We start from the raw sequence: 24239 nt of genomic DNA on the forward strand, positions 1-24239 counted from the left end.
CCTTTATAAGTGTTTGCCTAGGAGGGGTTGAGGGAAAGAATGCAGAGTGAGGAAGTAGAGGAGGAGTAAGGGGGAAGGAGAACTGGATCTGAAAACGTGTGCTGACTGGGAGGCTGTAAAATCAAGGGTAGTTCCGAGCCGATGCCACTGTGGGGCGCCAAAGTTCTACTCGGCTAAGGCCCGCCGCCTTCTTGGGTGCGAGGACAGAAGTCCTGGAGAACAGATGCACTGGGGGAAGAGAGCGGGGAGGGGGGAAGGAGGGAAGGGGAAGGAAAGGAGGGGTGGGGCTAGGGTGTCCTTTATTCTTCAGTTAAACTCGCCTGGGAGACTTTGTTACATAACAAGTCTGTGCGTGGGGGAAAGAAGACTTTGTTAGAGGGAAAGAAGGAGGGTGTGGGGAGGGGGTGAAGCTCTTAGAAAAGAAAATCTCGGAATACTGAGTTGACTTGGGAGCACAAACGGTCCTCGTAGCTTTCAGAGATGTTGGGGCTTATTCTTAAACTGGGGCCACGACCTTTTTTAAAGGGAGCTAGCGAGGAGGGGGGGGATAGGTTTGGAAAGGGTCCGTTCCCAACCCCCCACCCAACAGACACAAACCAGAGACCCCGCCCAACCTCCGGGCCCTTCGCCCCACTCCCTACCCCCCTCCCTTGCCTGGAGGCTGCTGCCTCCAGGAAGCCGGGCTCTTTCTCCTCCCGGGCGCCGAGGCTCCATCTGCAGCCCCCGAGGACTCCTCAGCCGGGATAAAGGGCTGCCTCCCCAGCCTGCCAGCGCCCGGGATGCTCAGCCGTCAGCTGCCAGGAGGCGCTTATTTCTTTCCGACGCAGCTTTCGCTGCGGGCGGCGAGGGGCGGAGGGGCCCGGGCCCGCGGGGCGGGGCAGGACGGGGGCGGGAGGCGGCGGCCGCGACCTGGGGAGGCTGAGCGCCCAGGCCCCGCCAGGATTTATTACATCCCAGCCACTGGCAAAGGTTAGGAACGCGCATTTAGAGACAGGATAATCCGAGTTTAAATATTAAAAGTAAAAGCAGAATCGGTCGAATATTTACCTAGAGACTGAGCAGATCTCCCTTCGCGAGGGGAGAGGACTGTGGAGGAGCCCGGCTCCGAGGCCAGCGGCTCTAGCGCTGCGCTTCCCCAGTGACACCGCCCGGGACGGCCAGGACCCACCTCTGAAGCTTCCTCAGACTGTGGTTAAGGGGGCGGACCGGGGACCCCCTCGCTCTCTCAAGTAGATCGGAAGTCTGCGGGGGCTCGGTCCAGATCTTCTGCTTTGTCATAGTCTCCTTTTTAAGGGCCTCCCGGACCGACACAAAAGGTGGCAGAAAGTACGTTGGATCAATAGCAAAGATTGTTATTTAGATAACGAATTAATCTCCCTGTTATAATACTTTTTATAGTGAACTTTGCACCCTTTCCATAAGAAAAAGGAATTTAAAGGGAGAAGAAAGTCTCAAACAGGATTAAGGTTTTAATTACAATTCCCTATCGAAATAGTATGTTTGATGAGCTGATCTTATCAATTAATAGTAACATTAAAGCACAAGAAACAGATTCACCGAAATATGCTTAAAGGAGCCTTTTAAAAGTAATCGCACTCGGGGAACTAGTGGGGCAGGCAGCCAGCGATGCTGCGTCCGAGCAGGTTTCGGATCTCCCCTGCTCCGACTGGTCCAGAGCGGGGCGCGCATCTGGGGCGCAGGATGGGGTGGGGGCGGCGGGCCTGGAGCTGGGAGACCAGACTACGCGGGTGGGAGGGAAATAACAGACGCCTCTTCCAAGCCGAGGCCCACATCAAAGGTGTGGCCCCACAAGGGCCGTGTAGTTCACTGCGTTTGGGTCAGCGTTATATTCCAGGGGCAAATAAAGTAATTTGAACATGCACCAACAGTTTTCCATAAAATACGAGTTAAAAGAAGTAATAGAACTAATCACTGTCTCCTCAAATCAAGTAGAAAACATTTCAATGCACTAATTAGAGTAATTAGAATAATAAGCCTCTGCCTATATGTGGTAAGACAATGTGTACAAACAACTTTATTTAATGTATACTGGTAATCAGCGATGCGTGCCTGCTTGAATGCTTAGCGCAATAAAACTACCCTCCGTCCGCCCAAACAATCAAATACAAATTAGTTTAATGATTGTGCCTGCTGAATGTCTTAGAAATCCACAGGCAGAGGCGAGTAAATAGAAGCATCCTTGTTTGCTTCTACGACCCCGCCCGGGCTGGCCGCGGGGCCGGGTGAGTGGCCGCGGGCGGGTGCGGCGGGAGCCACCGGGAGGCTCCGCCGCGCAGGCGGAGGCCAGGCCGGGCGCCAGCACAGACCTGCGCCCCGCGGGAGCCCCTGCTGCTGGCCTTGGTCGCCTTCCCACTCCTCTCCCGCCAGCTTCCCGCCTCTGCGGCCCTGTGGTGCAGTGCTGGGTCCCAAACCCACATGACCCCCGCTTGGCCTCACCTCCTCCGACAGGCGAAAGGCCGCTTTAGAACTCTCCCACCGCCTGTTTGCGACGTTTTTCAGAGCTGAGTGATTTCCTCTTACAGGGCGACTCCTCCCTCGGGCCTCAGAGGACTAAGGGGGACTTACGCGGGCCCTGAGAGCCCTCAGTTCCGAAGATGGACGCTAGGCCTCCAGTACTGAGGAGCGGCCCCTCACTTTTGCGGCCCTGAGCTCTGGCTTGAGATGCCGAGGAGCCCAGAGGGGCTCCCGGGCCCCCTTCTCTAGGGAACGGACTTTCCTCTGCTGGGAACTGACTTCAAACCCAGCAGGGAAGTGCTTTCCAGGGGGTCTAAGAATTCGGTTTCCTCCGTGCTTCAGCGGCTGGAGAGTAGGTTCCTGATCACTGGAGGCAGGGAGCTGAGGTCAGAAACACCCAGAAGTTTGCTGGGTGGGAGCTGAAGGGAACCTGCCTCAGAACTTTGCTCCTAAGCTCTCAGCTGTCCCCCACCATTTTCGTCAATACCGCCGCCCCCGAACAAAAGCAGGAAAAGCCCAGATTACTGTGCTTCCCTGGGCAGCGCTCACGCTTTCCTCTCCAGTATTCCTGCACTCCTCTCATCTCCCTCTTTCTCTAGGGGCACTGTCTTCCACAATTGCCTCTCCTATGCAGGTGCAATGTCCTGGGCCCGACTTTGCAGAGTCAAGTGGAAAAGCCGGGCAGGCAGAAAGCTAGGAGACTCTCCTCTGGGCCTCGACCCCTTGTCACCCCTAGAGCCCCGAACCTCTGCCCCAGCCACACGCGCCCCCAGAGAGGCCCTGCCAACTCCTGCGTCTAGATCCCACTTTCCCGGGGCGACAGCCATACCCAAGACATCTGGACTCCTCCTAACCGCCACCTCTAGCCTCTGCTGGGGCGGGTAAACCCACCAACTGTCCCCCTTACCCCACGCCGCTTCCCTGGGAAGCGAGAGAGTGGAACAGCTAGACCTCCGAGCTGTTGACACTTCCCCTGGGGGTCCGGGCTTCGGAGCCCCGGAGCAGCAGAGAATTCCAGCTTTCCAGGCAGGCACTCAGGGGCTGCTGGCAGCGTTCCTTTCCGAGTGAAGGCCTGGGGTGGAAGTCTAGGGAGTGCCCGGCTTCTCTCCCTCTCTTTCCTCCCTGTGAGACGGAGCCGGCTGTAAGGACCTCCAGACAGCGGCCTGGGTCCCTGAGGTGGGGGGTGCGCGGGGAGGCCAAGGCACCTCTTTTGCGACTGGTCAGGGAGCAGATGCTGGCCGGCAGCACACTCACCCGACTCGTCCAGGCGCGGCACCCACTTTGAAGGAATATTTGTTAGGGGAACAACATCAACAAAAAGTTATTAATGTCAAATAATTGTCTCCAGAATCACGTGCTGTGGAACACGAAAATTCCTCTGACAGAATGAGATTTCTTAACAGGAGGAGGAAAAGAACTCCCAACACTTTCCACATAGATGTGCCTGAACCTTGAAGCCCAGTGATTTACAATGGCTAATTTGTGTTACAAACCCACAAGAAACTTTCTTTTTCCCATCCTCCTGCCAGACTCTCTGTGACCATATTTTTTGGTGCGTGGCTTTTTTTTTCTTTTTAAACAACAAACCCAGAGGAAACACTGGTGGGAGGAAAAATATATGACCCAAATAAAAAAAAAGGACGCAAATTCAAATTTACTCCACAGTGGAGTTTCCTACTGCCGTTGCTTCACACGCAAAGTTAATCGTATACATTTCATAACAATCAAAATCCTTTCTATATCCCTCAGATGGAGTTCTAGGGCTCCCGTCTTCCTAAAATTGGTGACAACTACATCTTTGTGGGGGATTTATTTCCTTCTTTTTTCTAGATGACAGCTCCCCGTTCTGAGAGCAGAGAGCTGTTTGCCGCCAACTAGAGAACACTGGAGCCTAGGCTCTTCAGGCACAAACCGCATATGGAAGTCGCCCTCCCCAACTCTCAGACAAAGAGCTATAAAAACTCAGAAAGACGTGGAAGGAATAAACTTTAGGATATAGATGCACTTTTACTGGCATATTAAATAACATTTTAGACTTAAGAAAGAAGAAATACAACTTAATGTTACCAACAATCAGAATTCTAGGAACAATAAAAGAGGCCAGGATTGTTTTTATGGGATATGAAATCATTTCTAAAACCTCTAAGTCAAGCAGAGGTGTCATTAAGATAAAGGAAGGTACTATATGATGAAGTTTGTTAACTTTTCTTCTTTTAAAGGAGGGAACAAATTTCCTAGTTTCCCACCAAACACCAAAAAAAAAAAAAAAAAAAAAAAAGTGAAAATATTCGTTGTTTCCTTATCTCATTATCAGCCAAGCAAGGCCTTAGGAATAACTAAAAAAGCCATTTTCTGGTACCCTCATACCTGCCTGATAAGGAGGCGTTAAAATAATATGGCCCACCTTCTGAAAACCTGAGCCAGTTAATTCCATGATTGGTTAGCTGGTGGCAGACCCCTTGCCACTTTTGCCTTGTTTCCCATCCTGAATCGAATGGTGGGAATAGGTATCAGAAGCCCAGATTCTCTCTTACTGCCATCTGCCCCCTGTTAAAAGACTATGCATCATTGAAAAGTAAACTTTCCTAAACAGGGAAAATGTTTATATAAAACTTAGTTGTACATTCCATTTAGTTATAATATCAAGATTCGTAGTACTTCAAGATGCATCTTTTTCTTTCATTTTAAATAAACACTGTCCTTTGCCTTACTCACTGAAATATACAAGCAGACCCAAAGAATCACTTTTACCTTTTACCCTCACTTCATCAGGCTTCTTTCTTTTCCTGTACAAGTTCCATTCTTTACCTCATTTTTAAACTTGTGTAGAAATTCAGTAGAATCTAGAACAGAGTTCTATAAACTGATTGAAAAATCAACAAAGACAAATCACAGAGACTAGTGATAAAAAGATAATTTAACCCACTTTCCAGCACTACCCAAGCTGCCTCCAAAGTAAGGCAAGTGAAAGGCAATTAATGCAGCATATAGACATATGTGCAGGTACTATTGCACCCAAATGCCACCCACCTCCCCCACTGTTGCTGTTGCATCTCTTTATTAGTTGCTTTTGAAAAAATAAGAAGGTAGATGAGTGTCTTTACCAAAGCCATTTCACTAGAAAATTTTGCCAACCACTGTGTGGCCTCCACTGGTAGGAGCAGGAGGGAAAGGGGAAGAGAAGAATGCTTTTGTTGCTACCATCTGAAATATAAAGGCAGTTACTTCGTGGGAACCTAGAATGTTTAGGACTGCCAAGCATAATATTATTTGTGGCTATTCCCTCCATCTGACCTTCACATAACTCGTTTTCACATGATTGTTTCTCCCCCATATTATTACATAAATATTAAAAGTAACATATTTTGAGGAAACACGAGAGGTCTTTGGAATAGCTGTATTCTGCATTGTCTTAGGAGAAAGAAAGGTTTGTTGTTGTAGCTAGCCAACATCTTAGGAGCAACTGTCCCACAAATTTCTCCCAGTGGCAGTGATGGGGGTTTTCCACCTTAATGTGTAATATATTCCCAAACCAGTGTGGAAACTACCCGAATAGCCTTAGGATCTGAACAGCAAGCATGGGTCAAAACCATGGTGCGCACATTTAACATGTGATGGTTTCCAGTCAGCTGCCCCTGTGGCTAAGAACAAAAATGCCTTCTCAAGGTCCACTAAAATGCCCTGCAGAGGGCAGATGCTGCTTGTTTTCTGCCTGCAATGGGGAAGAATATTGACCCAGAACTCAAATCTATACCCAGCTTAAACATTTTACCCATCAGCATGTCTGCGGTCACAAAACACTTCTTCTTTCTGTCACTTCTCGTTCAGACTATTGATAAGATCATTTGGCTGAATCTGTTTGAGACCCATGTAATATTGACTAGGAGTTAGAAAAGATGATCAGATGTAATAAGCCCAGAAACTACCTTTCAAAATGGACATTTATACTTAAACCAATGTTCCAAGAAGGGCTTTAAATACATCAGCAAACTTGTAAACTGATTCAACATTGCTTGAAATTCTCACTAACCTTAAAACGAATTTTGGTAAGTGTACTGTTTCATCTAAGATTGTCTGAAACAATCTGTTATTAGCATCACGGCTTGAATCTCTCCCATATGTTCTTTTTTTAAATTTTTTACTTGCATTAAAGTCTGTTTGTATGCCTAATGAAAAAGAGACACAATTGTATAAACCATTGTAAAATTCATATTTTTATGCAAACTAAACAGGAATAATATATAGGATCTACCTCTAATCATTTGGTAAACATGCAATAGCATACTATCAGGGTTATTCTTTGTTGAGAGATATTTGTAAATTATTATAAATTATAATCTCCTAAATCCTGCTGTTCTGTAGATACCAAATTATGTGAGGACCTGTGGGTAGAGATTAAAATCCACCTAGTTCCACTGATGATCTCCAAAACAGCACAATTGAATAAGGTACAGATAACCTGAAAAGAAGACGCAGGCATATCTGCATATATTTAAAGGGGGCAAACATCTCTTTGTAGGACCATGAAATGGCAAACAAATTGAAGCTCAAACCCAATGACCATTTCAATTTAATGCTACGGGCATAGTGGCTGAAAGATTTGGGACTGATAGTTTTTGCAAAAAAAAGTGATTTAAACCAGTAGTCTCCGTAAAAAAAAAAAAAAAAAAAAAAAAAAAGCCTCTGAAAGTTATGAACATGAAATCTGGCGGTATATGCATAAAATTTATTCCAAAACTTTATGAAGTATAAAGGAAGGGAAGTGTTTTACACACAACTCAACTCAGTCAATTTAAAGTCTAGGGTTTTCCCCCCTTAAAACTTGGCATTATCTTTAAAAATAAAATAAAGATATTTCAATAATTAGAACAAACTATGAAGGTATTGTGCATTTCTGTTTTATGTAGATAATAAAATATTACTTTAACATAAATATATAAGGATCTCTGCGTTTTTATTTTTCCCCACAAGCACAACCAAATGTACCAAAACAAAGTATTTTTTAAGAGACTGAACAAAAAAATTACATCCCATATAGATTTTGCTCACCTATTCATTTAAAGCTACAGAAAAACAGTTTCCAGAACCTTTTTGCTTCAAAAGAAATAAATATACATTGAGGCAGGCCACTTAAAAATGATATGAAAATATTTCCCTGGGTAGCATTAAAAAAAAAGAAAAATAGACAAAGAAACATTTAAACTATTTCTGCATTTCAAAAGACAGATATTAAACATATATACATAGTGGTAAGGTTCAGTGGTAACTTTCATCTTAGTAAACCTATAAGAGTCAGAGAAGCTGTAGACACATCCTCTAAACTCCAGCTTCTGACCTTACCTACTTGGTAATAAGTATCTGAAAATTCATTTCCTCCCTTTACCAGTGGCTATTTGCCCTGCTCTGGATTGCTTCACTAAAGGCCAGTCCCCATACCTCAGGAACGAGCAGCGTGATGCACCAGAAGCAGCTCCGTGCCCATCTCCTTGCGACATTCATTGGGGGAAATGAAATACAGGCAAATAAATATGCCCATTATAAGTCACCATTTATCTTGCAAAAACATTGAAAATGAAACAATCACAGGTGTTTGAAAAGACAATATAAAGCATATTTCCTAAAACCTTAAAGACTACTGAGTGCAATGCTAATCTGATGCTGAACCATAATTTTATGGTAGTGAGAATTTCATTTTTTAAAATAAAAATTTATCTAATACCTAACTGGAAAAAAAAACCCCAAACTTTTAAGATTAATAAAAAGTGTTTTCCCTTTTAGCGCCCTTTTGTGCTGATTTCTCTTTTAAATTTTAACTGATCACAGTTTAATGGTATTTATTTTCAATACAGTTACAAGTTTTTTCACCTACACTTTCCAGTAGAGTCTTTTGTATTTGAGTTAACCATTTTCCATCAAGATAAGATCAAAAATGCACTTAAAACTATTAACAAAGGGGAGAAAGGAAGGATTGAAAATGGCATTTTCCCCCCACTTCATTTGCTTTCCTTAGTGAAAGAGGGGGAGAAAGCTGTCCAAGTCAAAGTGGTATATTCTGCAATAAATTACAGGAAAAGAGGGTGTGGGACCCTAAATATGACTTGATAAACAAATGAGCTAGTGAAGACAAAACCTGTCTACTTTGTGGAGATCATCTGTGTATGCTGTGGGTATTTGTGTGTTAAAAAACACAGTTTTATGCATACACTATTAAGTTCCTGGATCATTTTTTTAATGTAAAAAAAATTAGAGAAACAAAGTTTACTGCTGCTGTCAGCACAAATAATTCTTCATAATAGTATTAAAACTGAAGGTAGAGAACTATATAGGGATATCTGAAGCTATGTATTTCCCTAGTTCTCTTCAAAGTGCCACTTTCTTTCTGCTGGACAACTCTGGGAATATATTTAACCTCCACATTTCCTCTGAGCTCTTTCACAATGGGCCCGCCTGATAAAATGAAGCAATCAGTCACTCACTATCGATTTTTCTTTTTTCTTCCCTCCATAACCTCCCCCAGAAACACTGCCTGAAAATGAAGTTTACTTTGTGGCTGGTAACAACAACCAATGCTTGACTCTTATTTTTATATTCCAAACTGGATTCTTGCCTTGGACAAAGCAGGTAGACCATGCACATTTCCTGAAAGCAGAGAATTATGTATTTTGTATGAAGCCAATCGTTTTGCTTTGGTAAGAGGAACAAATAGATGTTACACCCACATAAGGGGAATCTGAAGGTAACCAAAGTTCACAAACAGTAAGAACAAGGGGCAACACAAGAACATTAGAAATGGAGAGTGGCCAAGAGCTGGCTTCAACTCTCTCAGATGAATAAAGCAAAACAAAACAAAATCCCCCAAAACGGCAATTCCCAAATTAACGGTCGGGAGAAAGAGAAAATATGTTCACGAATTTGTTCATGTAAACTTCGATTTTCTTGCAGTGCAAATTTATGTGTTTAAATTTTACCTATATCAGAGAAAGTGTGTATTTTTTCCTCTTTCCTGATGGGAATCCACATCAAATAAACACAGCAGCATGTGCCAACTCCAAGCATCAGGAAGCTGCGTTTTGTGTTTATCATGGTTTGGTGGACATTTTTTTCCTTTTTGGTAATCTATTTAGTTTTGCCAGGTATTTATCTCAGTGCTTGCCATCTCTCTATCTCTTTCTCTTTCTATCTATCACACACTCTCCTCATTCTCTCCAGGAGACACTCCCCTCCATTGCCTGGTTACTCGCCTGCAAAGGTCAAAACACATCATTACACCTGCTACCTTTAAAGGATAGTCCAGTGTCTTAGTTGCTTTCCTTTTTCCTTAATTTTTTTTTCTTTTTAAGGGATGGGGAAATAATAATTAAAAATAAAAGAACAATCAGAAGTTAGAGAGGGAACAAGAGGGCCGGGAAAGGGCCAAGGACCCAAAGGGAGGGGGAGCCCCGCGCTCTGCCCCTCCCCCCAGCTCGAGTTCACTGGACGGGCGTCTGCACCCCGTGGTGTGGTGGCGTGTCCCTACTCCCCCCGTACACATCCTCGGCGCCCGGCAGAGTCCCTCCGGGAGGGGTCATCCTTTTCTCTTTCTGTCTCCTGTTACAAAACCAAACTCTCACCACCTCCTTCTCCAGCTGTAAGCTGTCCGCGAGGGAGGTGATCTCCTGGGCCGAGGGCTTGGGGCATTTGAGGAAATGGCTCTCCAGAGCCCCCTTGACGCTCACCTCGATGGAGGTCCGCTTTTTCCGCTTGCGCCCTTGCGCTGCGATCTTGTCTATGCTCGTGGGGCTGCCCGAGGAAGAGTCCGCCTCCTCCAACCACTTGTTCAACAAAGGCTTCAGCTTGCACATGTTCTTGAAGCTCAGCTGCAGGGCCTCAAACCTGCAGATGGTGGTCTGCGAGAACACGTTGCCATACAGGGTACCCAGCGCCAGCCCCACGTCCGCTTGGGTAAATCCCAGTTTGATCCGCCGCTGCTTGAACTGCTTGGCGAACTGCTCCAGGTCGTCCGAGGTCGGCGTGTCCTCGTCCGAGTGCGGGTCGTGGTGCGCGCCTGGGTGGCCAGGCGGACCCTGTGGGGGCGGCGGGGGCGGCGGCTGCTGGTGCGGGTGCGAGTGCGGGTGCGGGTGGTGGTCTGCATGGTGCGGCTCGTCGTGCGCGTCCCGCAGGCCGTGGTGGTGCAGCCCGGCTGGCTGCCCGCCGGCGCCCAGCATGCCGTTCACGGTGAAGCTGGGCTGCGAGTAGAGCAAGCCGCCGTTGGACGCTCCCATGGAGGGTGGGAGGTGCGCTGCAGCCGCCGCGCTCCTCCATGCCCCGGGCCCCGGGTGGTGGTTAGCGGCGTGGTGCACCAGATGCGGCGGCCGCTGCTGCTGCTGCTGCTGCTGCTGTTGCTGCTGTTGCTGCTGCTGTTGCTGCTGCTGCTGCTGGTGCTGCTGCTGCAGGGCGCCCGGCCCGTGCAGCTCGTCGCCGCGGCCGCCCTGCTGCACCACCACCGAGGGCTTGATGTCCGGCTGGCCCAGGGGGCTGGTGGACCACGGGGAGCCGTCGCCACCGCCCCCGCCGCCGCCCCCGCCCCCCCCGCCGCCGCCGCCGCCCCCGCCGCCGCCGCCGTGGGACAGCGCTGTGATCCACTGGTGAGCGTGGCTAAGCGGGTGTCCGTTGCTCTGCAGCGCGCCGTAGTCGCCCTGCACCAGGCTCTGCGCTTCGCGGTAGCCCCCCGCGCCCTGCTGCATGCCGCCGGGCGGCTCGGCGTGAACGATGGAGGCGCTGGAGGTGAGCAGGCTGTAGTGGTTAGACGCTGCGGTCGCCATGACTCTCGGAGCCGGACTGAGCGCTCCGGTTAAAGGAGCCGCGCATTTGACAGTTACTTTTTCGCCTCGGGCTCCCTCTCGTCGCTCGCTCTTTCTCTCTCCTCTCTCTCCCCCAGCGGGCAGCTCCGACGCCCGCTCCGACGCCTTCTGTTGCTGCTCCTGCTATTACTGCTGCTGCCGCCGCCGCCGCCGCCTCCCGCCCGCCCGCGCGCCCTCGCTCTCTTTCTCCTCCTCTCCCTCCTTCTCGCTCTCGCTCACTCTCTGACTAGCTCGGCGCTCCCCCCTCTCCCTGCTCTCTCCAGCTCTCTCCCGCTCTCTTGGCAGCGCCGGCTCGCAGCGGCACGCGCCTGGGCCCCGCCCCCTCCGCCCCCTCCCATTGGCTCCGCGCCCTTTGATTTACGTGGATACCGCTAGCAACCTCCCAGGCCGGCACCACTGATTGGCGCAGGGCTACTCCCTCCTCCTCCCCCGGGCTTCGAGTCCTCCTAGACCTCCTCCCAGTCCCCTTCGCCTTCCGATTCAGATTCTCTCAGTTCTCACCCCCCTTCTTCCTCACCCAGGGCCTCCTCCGCCCTCTCTGGGATGGGCCCCGCCCCCCATCTGTCTCCCAGGCAGAAAAGCCGGGCAAGGGGGCGGTCCCGGTGCTCTTATCGACCTCAGACACTTGGAAGACTTGGATTGGGGCGGGGGTCTGGGGGAAGGTGGTGTCCACTTTCTCTTCCCAATAGGGCTTTGAGAGGAGGGGAACGGAGGGGCTAAGAGAAAAGCTGGGTTACACCGAGCCAGCAGGAGTCGGATTTTTATTCACCTAGGGACACACACAGTTTCTCCTAAACCTAGAGTCAAGAGCCAGACTTGTTCCGATATTCAAGTCTCCTTGCATCCCACCGTTAGCATTTCAGTGCTCAAGTGTCTCTTGCTCCAGGGTGTGAGGACACTTCTGCCCCAATAAAGCCCTTCTTCCCCTCTACCCCGTGCCTAGCACAGGCTCTCTTCCTTTTAGATTCCAAGCCCAATGGTCTCCCAGTCCCTTTGCGAAAGAACTCCCAGAGAGGCAGGCTCAGCCGGCGCCGCGGCTTGTAAGTCACTCCAGTCAAGGCTCGGAGTTGCTTGTTCTGACAGCGCAGCGGTCTGAATTGAAAACAAAACAAAACTCTAAAGTCTCTCCGTCAGATTCACACGCGCACAGTTTTTGGTTTAGAAAAGTAGAAGCCTGCGTGGGCTCCGCCTTGTGCGAGGCTGCAGGAGTGCTGGCGAGGGGTGTTCGGTCTCGTGGGGCGGCGCAGTTACCAAAGGCCGCTCCGGGAAGCCGCGCCGAAAGGCTGCGTGCGCGATTCCCCGCGTTTCTACCGCTGATCCGTGCAACTTTTCAGTTAGCCGCTTCGGAAAGGAGGAAGAGTGTGTGAAACAAATGGGCTGATGCCAGGGGAATCTTCCTAATCAGTAACTTCTGTGGGCGCCAGCGGATGGGGTTAGTCTGTCTTTGGCGCTCCCTGGCCAAGCTCCTAGTTCAGCTTTCAGCGGTGAACTCCTGAGCAAGATTACGGGACCATGCACCAGCAGCGCCGCTCTACGGAGCGCGGGCGCCTCGCGCCATCAGTTCCTTAGCCACCCGGAGCAGGTGCCTCCTGTCAGTTTCAGAGCCTGCAAGCTCCGTAGCTAGAACCCAGGCGGGGACCCAGGCTGGAGCGGTGTGACTGCTACCCAGGGCGACGTGTATACTTGAGCGCTGTAAAGCGAATCAAAAGTTACTGCCAGGAAGGGAATGACAGACCTCAGGGAACATAGATCCTCTCCCCACCTCTCACCCCTGGCTCTATCACTGGTTCTGCCGGCGGTCGTGGGCAAGAGAGGGGCAGCCAAATCAACGCTTAGAGGGAGCATTTTGGGGCCTCTGAGCATCTCAGTCTAGACAGCGAACTGGAGCGGGCCAGAAAATTCATCATGACTAACAAGGAGCCATGCTCTTTGGAGAGTGGCTGTTTATAAATCACCATGCTGAGCAACCGCCCGGGCAAGACGCTTTGGCTGAGAATTTCCACGTGTCCTGTGTTTATGAGCGTGTGTGTGGGAGAGAAATGGATAGGGGAGGGGCCAGCCCACAGTCCGCCAGCAGGACGGACCTGCACCCCCCTTCACGCGCGCACCAGCGCGGCGAGGCGAGGACACACACAGCGTGTCGCTCCGTCCCAGCGCAAGCGCGGGGCCACTCTGGCCCCGCGCCTGGGGGCTGCTAGGAATCCCATAACTTTGCTTAGCTAGGAAAAAATGAAAAAGTCCGAGCCTCAGCGCGCAGACTCGGCAGCTGGTGCCCGCGGCTTCTCAACAGCGGAGCGAAGGGGCTGGGTGGAGGGCAGAACCGCCTTCTCCCAACTTCGGCCCTGCATCCCCTGGGTGAGGTGCGTGGCTTTCCCTGGGCCTCGGGGAGCGCACAGGCAGCCAGCCAGTTGCATCTTCTCCTGACCCTGCGCGCCTATCTTTTCCCGGACCTGGGAGCTCAGAGCTCCCACGGACAGAAGAATTCAGTCCTGGGGAAGGGCCGCGTCTGAATGCTAAGCAGCTCGTACTTCTCCCACACCTTTCTGGGGCAGGTGTCTGCTTTTCTCTGGATTTAATTTCACATTTCTCTAGGGACAAGGCCTTCTGCAGCCCATAGGATGATACACTGGAGGGAAAAATAAAGTTTCTAAACACATCTCCTAGGGAACTGAGGGGGCCTGGCTCTGAATCAATTTAAAACTTCCTCCTCCTCTTACCTTTCTCTTCACACCCCAATCCACCCCCCGCCCTCCTCCAGGCAAAGGGCGCTAGTGTGAGGGGACAAGAATAGGCTGCACGTGTACATCAAAACTTCCTGTCTGCGGTGGGACATCACTGGCGATTAATGCTGAGATCCTTCCCATGTTGACGTCTCAGGTCTCCACTCTCCACCCTCCACCCCCATCTCATTTCGCCGGTGGTAGCGGAGCCAAAATGTTCCCAACAGGGTTTAATATGCCCAATAAATCCCCGGGAGTACACAAAGCGATAGCCTACCCGGGGCCTCAGTCTCTGCACCCCACCCCCACCCCAAGCTCGGCCAATCGCCGGGCGGGTGGGGCTGGGCGCGCACCGCGGCTCTGAGCACCACTTCCCCACCGAGCTACCGCCACCTCCCTTCCAGACGCCTGGGGCCCGGTTGGCGCGAACGCCGCCGGGTTCTGAGCAGCCTGGGCTTCCTTTTCTGCCTCCCGAAGCGGCACTTCTTTCGGGCTCTCGCAGGCTTTAGGTCCAGATGGGGGCCTCTCCACCGGTTCCTCCCCTGTCCCGCGCTCCAGGGGCCCATTCTTTGGGCTGACTCTGTCAGGACAGAGTCCGCTCGTCTGCCTGCCACTCTTCTCCCGCATAAAAGCACGCTGAAGGTGTCTCGGGCAGACACCTTCAGGTTTTAATTCAGCTCATTCCCTTTCACTGTTCAAAGCAGCTGTTCAAATACAGAGGCTGCTTACGTTGACGTGGAGAGGATTTCAAACAACGCCAAAATGCTTTGAACTGACAAGGTGTCTTGATATCTCCCTCACTCCAGCACAGCTCCTCGAGATCACTCTCTAGGACAATGACTGAGCAGGCAGTTCCTGCGGGCCTCGCAGCCTTGGGGCGCTGACTGCCGCGTGTCCTAAGCTCCTTCCGCAAGGACAGGATGAAGGCACCTGTGAGGAGATGCTGGCGCCAGCCCAGTTTCTTCTCCCAGGTCCGGAGGAACCTCTACTCAGTCCGTACCCTGAGCTGGACTTGTCTGAAGAAACGGAGCTGACTCCTTCTTGCCCGGGTGCGCTGGTTGGAGGAGAAACACCCTAGAATAACAGAACTACACCAAAAAGATACACATATTATCTCTCACACTTTCACCCTCCTCGAGACAGTGAGCCGGGCCTGGGTCTCATCAGCACCCAGCACCTTGACACAACCCCTCCAAATTTCCACCTGAGTAACAGTTATCGATCAGTCCACGCACTGTAACTTGAATTCTAATTTATTAACTCCCTCATCTAGTAAACACTCACACCGTATGTAAAATAGTATTTTTTTTATTTCTATATACCAGAAGTTGGCGGAAAACCCAGCATGACCACTCCCATACATTGAGCTGGAGGCATGCAGTTACTAAAATAGAGGTGAAATCGTATTCATTTGATCTTAATTTTTTCTTATTTATGTAGTCCCAGGATAATAGAAATGAGGAAACAAAAGAAAACAGAAAGAATTTTCTTAGGAGATGGCCATTGGGGCAGTGGAGGTAGCAGCTGGTTTAAACCTAGGTAAAACTCGAAAAATAAACTGCTGTTTCTTTTTTCACATATCCACCTTGGAGGCACATGTTTGAATGTCCCCTCCCTCTTCTTTTTAAAAAGCCTTGTCTCAGTCATTTACTCCTGTGCTTTCTGCTCTTCTGCTAGCCCCCAAAAGCTGTTTGATTTGGTAAGATCCCCCTCCAACCCTGAGTGGAACTTCTTTGCTAAGGGCCTGCAGAATGTCAAAACTGAGGCTCCAGCTTCAGAGCTAGAGCTTTGAACAGCCAATCCACATAAAAAGGCAGTTGGCAGCTTTAATGAAAACTGCCTTAAAGCTTCAAGAACTTCATCCTTGGGGGATGCATTTATAAGGAACATGGAAAATGCATTTCCAAGTTGCTGGTTCTTGTAGAAACATAATAAACATTTACCAAAAAAAAAAAAAAAAAAAGACAGAACTTAATATCTTTAATTATGCAGCAGCACATTTTCTCCTAAAGAAATAAAGCTTCCATATAAATTTGTATGTTACTAGCTATACCTACATTTTGCAAATTCCTAAATGTGCATCTGTCCCCATGTCATGAACGGTCTTGAAGAATTAAAGTTTCTGAAAGTTGAAACCCCTCTACGTCCTATGCTTGGCAACTCTGTCCATACCTCACAAACAAACAATTATATTTTACTTTCACTAGTGTGTAAACCAGTGAAATGTAATATTCTTAATTCAGTATTAGATATAAAATTATCTGTATTTATAGATACTAATCTCTTTCCCTTTTTCTTCGTTATGAATTTTATCATTAAAAACAGTCCCCCCTTTGTAGTCTGCAAGTGAATATATTATAGACAGGGATGGCTTGAAGACAACTAACACCACATCACCCAGATAGTCTAGCTGTTTCAAGGATTACTTTGAGTAATTTATCAAAGGAAGCCTGCTAAATCCTGAGCGGTGAATATGAGGCCTTAGGAGGGAGAAAACATAAAGGCAGCATTCCATCACAGTGTAAGATAAATTCTGTTTGGAGGAGTTAATATGCTTGTTTATACAAAATCTCAGAAACAGAACCAAAGTCTCAGAAAAAGAACAGGAGACAATTGGCTTCTAGTTCGTTTTCTGCATTTTCATTTTCAAAGGACTAACAGTTAAATGACCTCTTAACAATGAAGCCTAAAGGTGTCTGTGTGTGTGTGTGTGCGCGCACACACACACACAGGCAGGCTTGCTCGCATTTTCTCCCACTAGCCTTAAAGCAGGTGGATGGCTGGCCACCAGCAGGGGATGACAACTCTTTGATAAATTAAAGTGATTTCAACACAAACCTCCTTAGCTCTAAAGCATTTGGAAATGTACTGACATGGAGCTCTTGCTGGAGCTCCTGGCTTCTCATCCTTTGGAGCAATTTGTGAAGAGGAAGGCGGGCAAGGGACGACTGCACTTACATACACCTGTGCACAGGCGCGGACTGGGGAAGTGGGAGGAGGGTGTACTCAGTTATTTCACTGAAGCCATTTCCAAGGGCTGTTGCTCCGTCCCTAACTGTATTTGGTTGAAGTTTGACTTCAGTTTTCTTATTCTGCCTGCACGCAGCACTAATGCAAATCCTTCTGAAGTGTACGAGTGCACTTATCAATTGTGTCCTTAGTGTCCAGGAGGACGGCGGGGGCGAGTGGGGCGGGGGAGATCGGTGGGAAAGCACGGGCGGGAGAGATGCTTTTCTGGAGAGCAGTTAACCACAGAGGTAATAACTGTGGGCCAGGATCTTCTGCTAGTTCTCAAGAGTTTCGAATCTATCATTCTAGACAGACTTGAACCTCATAAAGTTAGGGATAACTGTATTTTTAAAGACAGGTTTCCAGAATTTGGGTCCTGGGAACATAGAGGCAGACATTAGCCGGAAGAGGAGGCAGGAAGAGGAAGCCTTAGGCAGATTGGAGCAGGGAGACCCCCTGGCTCCTCTTGTCTTTTCTGAGAGTTTTCCATGGTAATCTAGGGCAGCTAGGTCCCAGCATTAAATGCAAAATAGGAAAACAGAACACGGCCGAGTCATAGGCCTGATCATATTAACGCCCTAGGTCAGACGGAGAGAATAATGAATAGGCGCGGAGCTCAGTTCGTGGAAGGGAACTTAATTAACCTTGGGAGAGTGAAAGAAAGTCAGAGATCATGTCTCGTACTTCGGTCCGGGGTGCTTATATTAATAAGTGTGAGTGAGTGTGTGTGTGTGTGTGTGTGTGTGTGTGTGTGTGTGTGTGTGTTGGGCGGAGGAGAGGTGTAGTCTGCTCTATGCATTTTTCTAATTTTTTTAACCCTGGAAAAAGCTGGAGTTTGTACTCCTGTGGGCCATCCAATCACACACACAATCCCAGCAGGGAACTCCTCTGTGGGAGCCCCCGAACTCGGTAGTGAGGTCCTGTGTCCTAGCCTTGGCCGGCGTAGGGGAATCAGTGGGGGTAGAGAGCAAGAGCTGAGGCTTCCCAGCGCCCTGGCCTGACCTCCGGAGGGACTGCTATGGAAAGGATGGAGGTGGGGGTGGCGGGGAGGGATGTTCCATGGCCGAAGAGCGCCCAGGCAGGTCCTGGCTGCGATCCGGGGGAGGAAGACGAGGGCGAGAAGCAGGAGGCCGGGCCATTGTCCAGGGAGGGCGCATTTTTGTCCGGATGCTGCTGGTTGCTATAGCGAGGAGGGAAATCCAAACAGAAAGGCTCAGTTCGTCTCCCTCGGGCCTGGGAGCAGCCCTCCCTCCTCTCAACCAAAATAAAAGTGCCGCCTGGGGCCTGGCACCCTTTCCCTGAGAGCCGACTGCGGTCTCGAGGAGAAGGGCCCAGAGGACCCGGGCACTGGGCAAGGAAAGGGGGGATCCGCCCCGCAGGGAACGGCCAGGCAGCTTACTGCTTGAAGGGCGGAGAGCCCCAGCAACCCTCCCCCTTTCGTCCCGGGCCCAACTGTTTTCTTGCCCCTATTTTGTTTAGGAAAAAATCCTATAACTTTCTTCAACTCATGCCTTCCCAGCGGTTGAAACTCCTTCTCCGCCTGGGCTGATGGCAGCGATTCCGCGTTGAAGGCGCGGTCTGAGGAGAGGGACCCGCGCGCGGCGCCGACAGTGTACAGAGGAGCGACAGTACCAGCGGCAGAATGGCCTGTTAGGAGAGTTCTAAAATCACTCAAAGGAAACCTTACTAGAAAGAAGTGTAGATGCAAATTTCTCACAGTTAAAACAGACTTTTATTTTGCAGTAGGTTTTTTTCTTTTTTAATGTCTTGCCATTCAACTTAGAAAACAGTGTGTGAAGGGAAGGTTACAATGAAGGCTTTTTTACCACTTGTAATTTCTCCAATAGTGTAGCTAAGAAGAGTAAGGGGAGAAGCAGTAATATTTAATTAATAAGCTGTTTGCTTCAGAAAATTTTGAGCTTGTTCTTTTAAAAGGGGATATAGTCTGCTATATCTCAGGTAATGAGTTAAGATTTTATTTGCAGGGACAAGTTATCTATACCAGAAGGAGGTGGATAGTTGGAACTTGAAAAATTGATTCTCTCTTACTCTCCTGTGACTTTGAAAGTCAGCCCTACCACCAATCTCTCTTTGTTTCTTTCTGTCTGCCTTTTGCCTAGAAACAGCATGAAAAACTAGACAGAAAAACTTTTATTTGACCTTAGGAAGCCATTTGAAAGGCATAGTTAAAGCATTTTTCTACATCCTCCATTTAAAATATGTCCTTTCCTTTCCAATGACAAATTCCTTTTTTTAAAAAAAGTTCACATAACTTTGTAAGAAGTGTCTTAATTCATAACGATATCCACATTTTAAAAAATGCTTGAAAGAAATCATGTTAATGAAGAGAACATTTGCAGTAATTTGGAGGTAATTATCAGAATCACTACATATTCGCAGAGGCTTGAACAATACGTGTTCAGAGAAAAGCAAAATATATTATTTTAATAGTCTGATATGCAAACTATGGACCGTTCAATTATGTGGCTTAATAATGCATACATGATGTGATCTTGTTATTGGGATGGGTAGGTTTGTGGTGAGATACTCCTAAGACCAAGAGTGCTCTCACATCCAGTAAAATCCATTGCCATGGATCAGGGGGCCCTGCCAAACTACATTTAAGAAAATAAAAATTAATGACTGAGAATTTGAGCGTTAAATTAACATTAATTATATGACCTGCATGCTGGAAAGATTAAATTTCTTACGCCCTAATTAGATAACGTCTCCTCATACATCAAACAATTTCTATTTTCATTTCCAGGTTTCAGGAATACAATGCAAAGTGCTGAGAGGCAGTAGTTGAGAGCTTTCCTTCTCTGAATTCAGAGTTTAGGGGTGTCTAACCACCATCTCCACTGTTTTCCTTTCTTTCTTTCTTGGACCGCATCAAAATAAGAGGTCATATTATTAGAGAATTAAGCTTGTTCTCCACCATGCACTAACAATGATAATTGGAGAGAAGGGAGTTGGTGGGCGGTCTCTAGGTAGACCAGGAGCGTTAGAGGGACCTTTTGCAACTGCCCCCGACAAGCCTAGGTCCCCAGTCAGTGTCTCAGTCCAGGACAACTAATCGGCGAGACACCTGCAAGTAACGCCCAACCAAAACGCACCAAACAGTCTTTTATAGTAGAAACGTCTAAGCTACAAGTGCAAGGATGAAACTTGATCCCAAGCGTGTTTGGAAGATAAAAATTGTTTTCTTGGGGGGCATGAGGGACACACAACTAAAAGGCAAGACAACAACACTAATTTCTTTCGTGAAGAGATTTACTAGAGGTTTATCAGCCGTTTCCTCAACAGTGCCCTGACATTAGGAAATCTCACAATACGCTGGCCACCGGCGCCCATTCCGGCGCGTCCAGCTGAGCGTCTGCCTGACTCTGTCTGGGTTGAACACCGGGCAGGCCTTGGCCACAAGTAGGGAGTGAGAGATGTTGGAGGGGGGATGTCTCCTCAACTTGAAAACCTGTTGCTGGTGGAGAGGAAGCAGGGAGAAGGGAGGAGTAGAGGGAGCATTACTTCCTCCCACCAGGTGGTCGGCGGTGGCACGTTCCTTCTCCCAGTTCCTAAGTTGGCACTTGGGGTACCCGGGATCCTAAGAAAGCTGCAAAAATGGATTCTACTTAGAAACCGCGCAAAGACTTAACATTCCTGAGATGAGGATTCAGTTTCCTCCTAGATACACAGTGTGGCCCCAGTTCTCTCACATCCCCCACGCTGCCTCCCCCTTCCTCCTATCCTCACCTTTCCTAGGGACAGCAAGGAATGCGGGGACCTTTTGGATAGCTGCCCTGAACGTTGGGCGGGACGAGCGACCAAGATTAAAACCTCAAGGCGGGCGATTCGACGTCAGAATAGAGTTTTCACGTGTCAGTGTTTCAATTCAGCCACCTTTAGGCGTCTGGAGAAAAGGGCAGGGGTGCGTGAGCGCGAGTCAACGCGGTCGTAGTGACTTACGTAGGGGGGAAGAAGGGTAGTGTTAGAAAGTTAACAGAAACGGCAGAGGCGGGGTGGGCGGGGGGAGGGGTGGCCTCTGCCTGCGGGTTCCCCATTCCTTGGGGCAGTCCGCGGGTGAAGGGAGGATAGACCCACGGGGAGTGCAGGGGGTGGCGAGAAGGGGTTCAGGACTGGGTGGGGGGATGGTCTCCGAGGCTCCTGGCGGGGCGGCTCCTTCCACTGCGGGCTCGCCCCTGGTCCTCAGCTGCTTGCCCCACAGCAAGAGCCTGTGCTGCCCCGTCATCGCGCTCTACGGAACGCAATCTCTGACTTGGCAGTCACTTCGCGAACTCCAAGATCAAGTGGAATTCGACCTCAGGGTTGGAGTGGACCTGAAAGTTAGTCTGCCCGTATCTAAGGCTGGAATATTTCCGTCTCAGTTCCCCGCGGAGCCTCGAGCTCTGGGATTGCGGGGAAGGGGAAGCGGGGCGGGGCTCCGAGGCCAGGAGAGGCGCCTGCACCCAGGGCTAGGGGATTCTGGAAAGCCTGGCGACATTTGAAACTTAGCGTGCGCTTTCTACCTCCCACGCTCCCTCTCTACTTTACTCGGAAGGAGCTAGTGGGGGAGGGGGGCTAAGGAGGATTCAGGGTAATAAAGGTGGAGGAGAGTGAAAACCACTAGAAGATAGTCAGTCCTGCCTTCCCGAACAAAACATAAACCTCTCCTAAGAAGGCTCTATTTTGGCCAGGGAAACGCCTCTCCTGGCAGGTCCACAGAATCAGAACGTCGCAGCTGTTGTGGCAGGAACTTTGCAGCCTCGCTACTTGAACAGAGAGAAGCTTCCGCTCGCTCCCCACAGCTACATCTCCCCGTCTCCGCAGCGCTGTCGGTTTGAATAGTGTTTCTTCTTTACGCAGACCTGCCCCTACTAACTCCCGCGTCCCTGAGAACGTGCCTTTGCTCCAAATGGTTACTCCTTTTAGAAGTTGGAAAATCAATACTAGTTTAGCCTCTTCCGTGAGATGATGCACTGTCAAAACTCACAGGGAGGGAACCCGTGCCATCTGACTCCTGCGCGGACCAAAGCAATGCCCCTGCCCTTGGATAATTTACATAGAAATTTACGATGAATAATGTTCTTGGGCGCTCCTGAAAACATACTGTGGCTAGTGGCATTGTTATAAGCCCTAGGACACACTTCTTACGTATTCTCTGGTCTCGAAGTTTGGTTAAATGATTGATCAGAAGTTTGCACCGTGGGTGTTTATTCTTCCTGTTTTCTTAAACCGCTTCTTGGACCGTTTCCTGTCAGTTTTCAGATGCCATTTGCAGCACAAACAGATTTCATATGCCTACTGCAGATTGTCTTCAAAGTTCTAGTTTAAAGAGCATTATGTAAGCCTCTCTCTATTTACATAAGAGCTTTAACTCAAACCTCTCAGAAAACCATTTATTACCAATGGAAACCCGTCCAGGGGAGCAGCATAATCGACCTATATCTTCATGACACTTTCAAAAACAGCAGTAGTTCATTCTTTCTGAGGGGAAAAAAAGTAGATGTAACAAAGAACTGGAGTACTTGCATTTTTATTCAGCTTGGTTTTGTATCATTTGAGTATTATTCTTAAGCTTAATCAGTCAGTGGGGACATTTATAGGATGTGCTTTTTTATCTGTGTGGTCAGCACTTATCTAGACCATGGAGATGGCTCTGTCTCCCTTCCTCAAGTTAAATCCCAAATGTGACAAAAAAATGTCTTTTCGTTAGTAGAATCAGTTAAGTACAACTTTTACTATAATTACTAAAAGGATTCCTAAATAATGCTCATTGTAAGCCAAAGCCAAGCAATAATAAAAAAATAGATATATAAAGTTTCCTTTAAAATTTTTTTGCCACTTTTACTCTCATACCATTCCCCTTCCTATATCTAACCACTTTTATTAGTTTAAATGGATATCTATCTCTCTTCCTTCTTTTGTTCATTCATTCATTCATTCTTTCCATAGTCTTACTAAACTTTTGGGAGGATTTTTATTGTTATACATACATAACAATATAACTTTGGGGAAGATATATATGTAATAGGAAAGGGTCCTGGAGAGATAGGAAACTTAGTTATAAGGAGTTCAAAATTGGGATAATTTAAGGAAGGCCAATATCTTGCCCCATATCACATGGGACACTAGTTTTCAGACATTGTTCTATTTCTGTTACTGCATTAGCTGAAAAATAAGTCACTTAGACATTGGCACTTAAATATCATTAGAAAAGATCAACAAGGGCCCTGCAGACTTCTTTGCTTAACTGTTAGACCATTATGAAGCTAGAAGCACTTCAAGAGAATTCTTAGGGTCTAAGGTTCTTCCTGGTGACAACCATCCCCTTGCAGACTGAGGACTGATGCCATTCTTCAGCCATGTCTCCAACAAGGAACCTCTTTTGTTGAGAAAATGGACTAGATTCCCAAACATCCTCTCATAGGTTGCCTGTTCTAAGATATAATTAAGTGGGGTTATGAGTAGTGTTGTTATCAAGAGAAATTGCAGATTAGACAGGTTGTGTCTGGAGTGCACCATCACCTTCCATCACCTTCCACTTTCCTCACTCTTCCTATCAACCTGGTCACACAGATTCCAGATCTGCCCTTTGGGACTTTTAACCCATGAAGACTTTTTCCTCTGAGGGACTCCTTACTATTGCCTCGCCTGTTATCATCAATCAGATAAGGTAATAAGGTAACCAATATGAGGCGTTAAAAGATGATATGTGCTAAGAGGCATTTGCGTTTTTCCAAGAAAAGCTTGGAGGGTCCATGCTATAGGCCCTGAACAATGAATCTCAGTAGTGTAACTGGAATTTAAGACTGTAGTTGGCAGATGGAAAAGATATTTTAGGCAGGAGGAATTTGCAGCATTCCTAAAATACAGCCACATGGCCATGAGTCACCTTCTTTGTCCTGTCTTAAAGACCAACTCTACCTCTGTGAGCTAGTCAGATATGAAATTTCTACTGTAAAAACAGTGTCACTTAATTTTTATTAGTAATTGTGCAGTGTTGGAAAAGTTTTAATGGTATTGGTGTTGTACTGAAGAATTTACTTCTTCTAGTAATAGGTTTAACTGATACCATTCTGGGGAGAATGATTCATGACTGGCCAACGAAAGTATTGCACATTGCAGTGATTGGTTTAGGAAGGGCACATGACCTAAGCAGACCAATCAAAGTAACTGAACATTAGCCTCATAATTTTGG

The 24239-nt window shown here is 48.3% G+C and overlaps 1 protein-coding gene across 1 annotated transcript; it reads right to left on the reverse strand.

The window, feature by feature from the left end:
* Positions 1 to 7179: 7179 nt before the first annotated feature.
* On the reverse strand, positions 7180 to 11578 carry POU3F2 (POU class 3 homeobox 2). Its single transcript, XM_032275213.1, has one exon. It carries the CDS (start codon positions 11274 to 11276, stop codon positions 9945 to 9947), a length of 1332 nt encoding a protein of 443 aa, XP_032131104.1. The 5' UTR covers positions 11277 to 11578; the 3' UTR covers positions 7180 to 9944.
* Between the last annotated feature and the right edge of the window lie 12661 nt (positions 11579 to 24239).

The sequence above is a fragment of the Sapajus apella genome, unplaced genomic scaffold (assembly GCF_009761245.1).
Source record: "Sapajus apella isolate SASKATOON/1434 unplaced genomic scaffold, GSC_monkey_1.0 scaffold6, whole genome shotgun sequence".
NCBI lineage: Eukaryota > Metazoa > Chordata > Mammalia > Primates > Cebidae > Sapajus > Sapajus apella.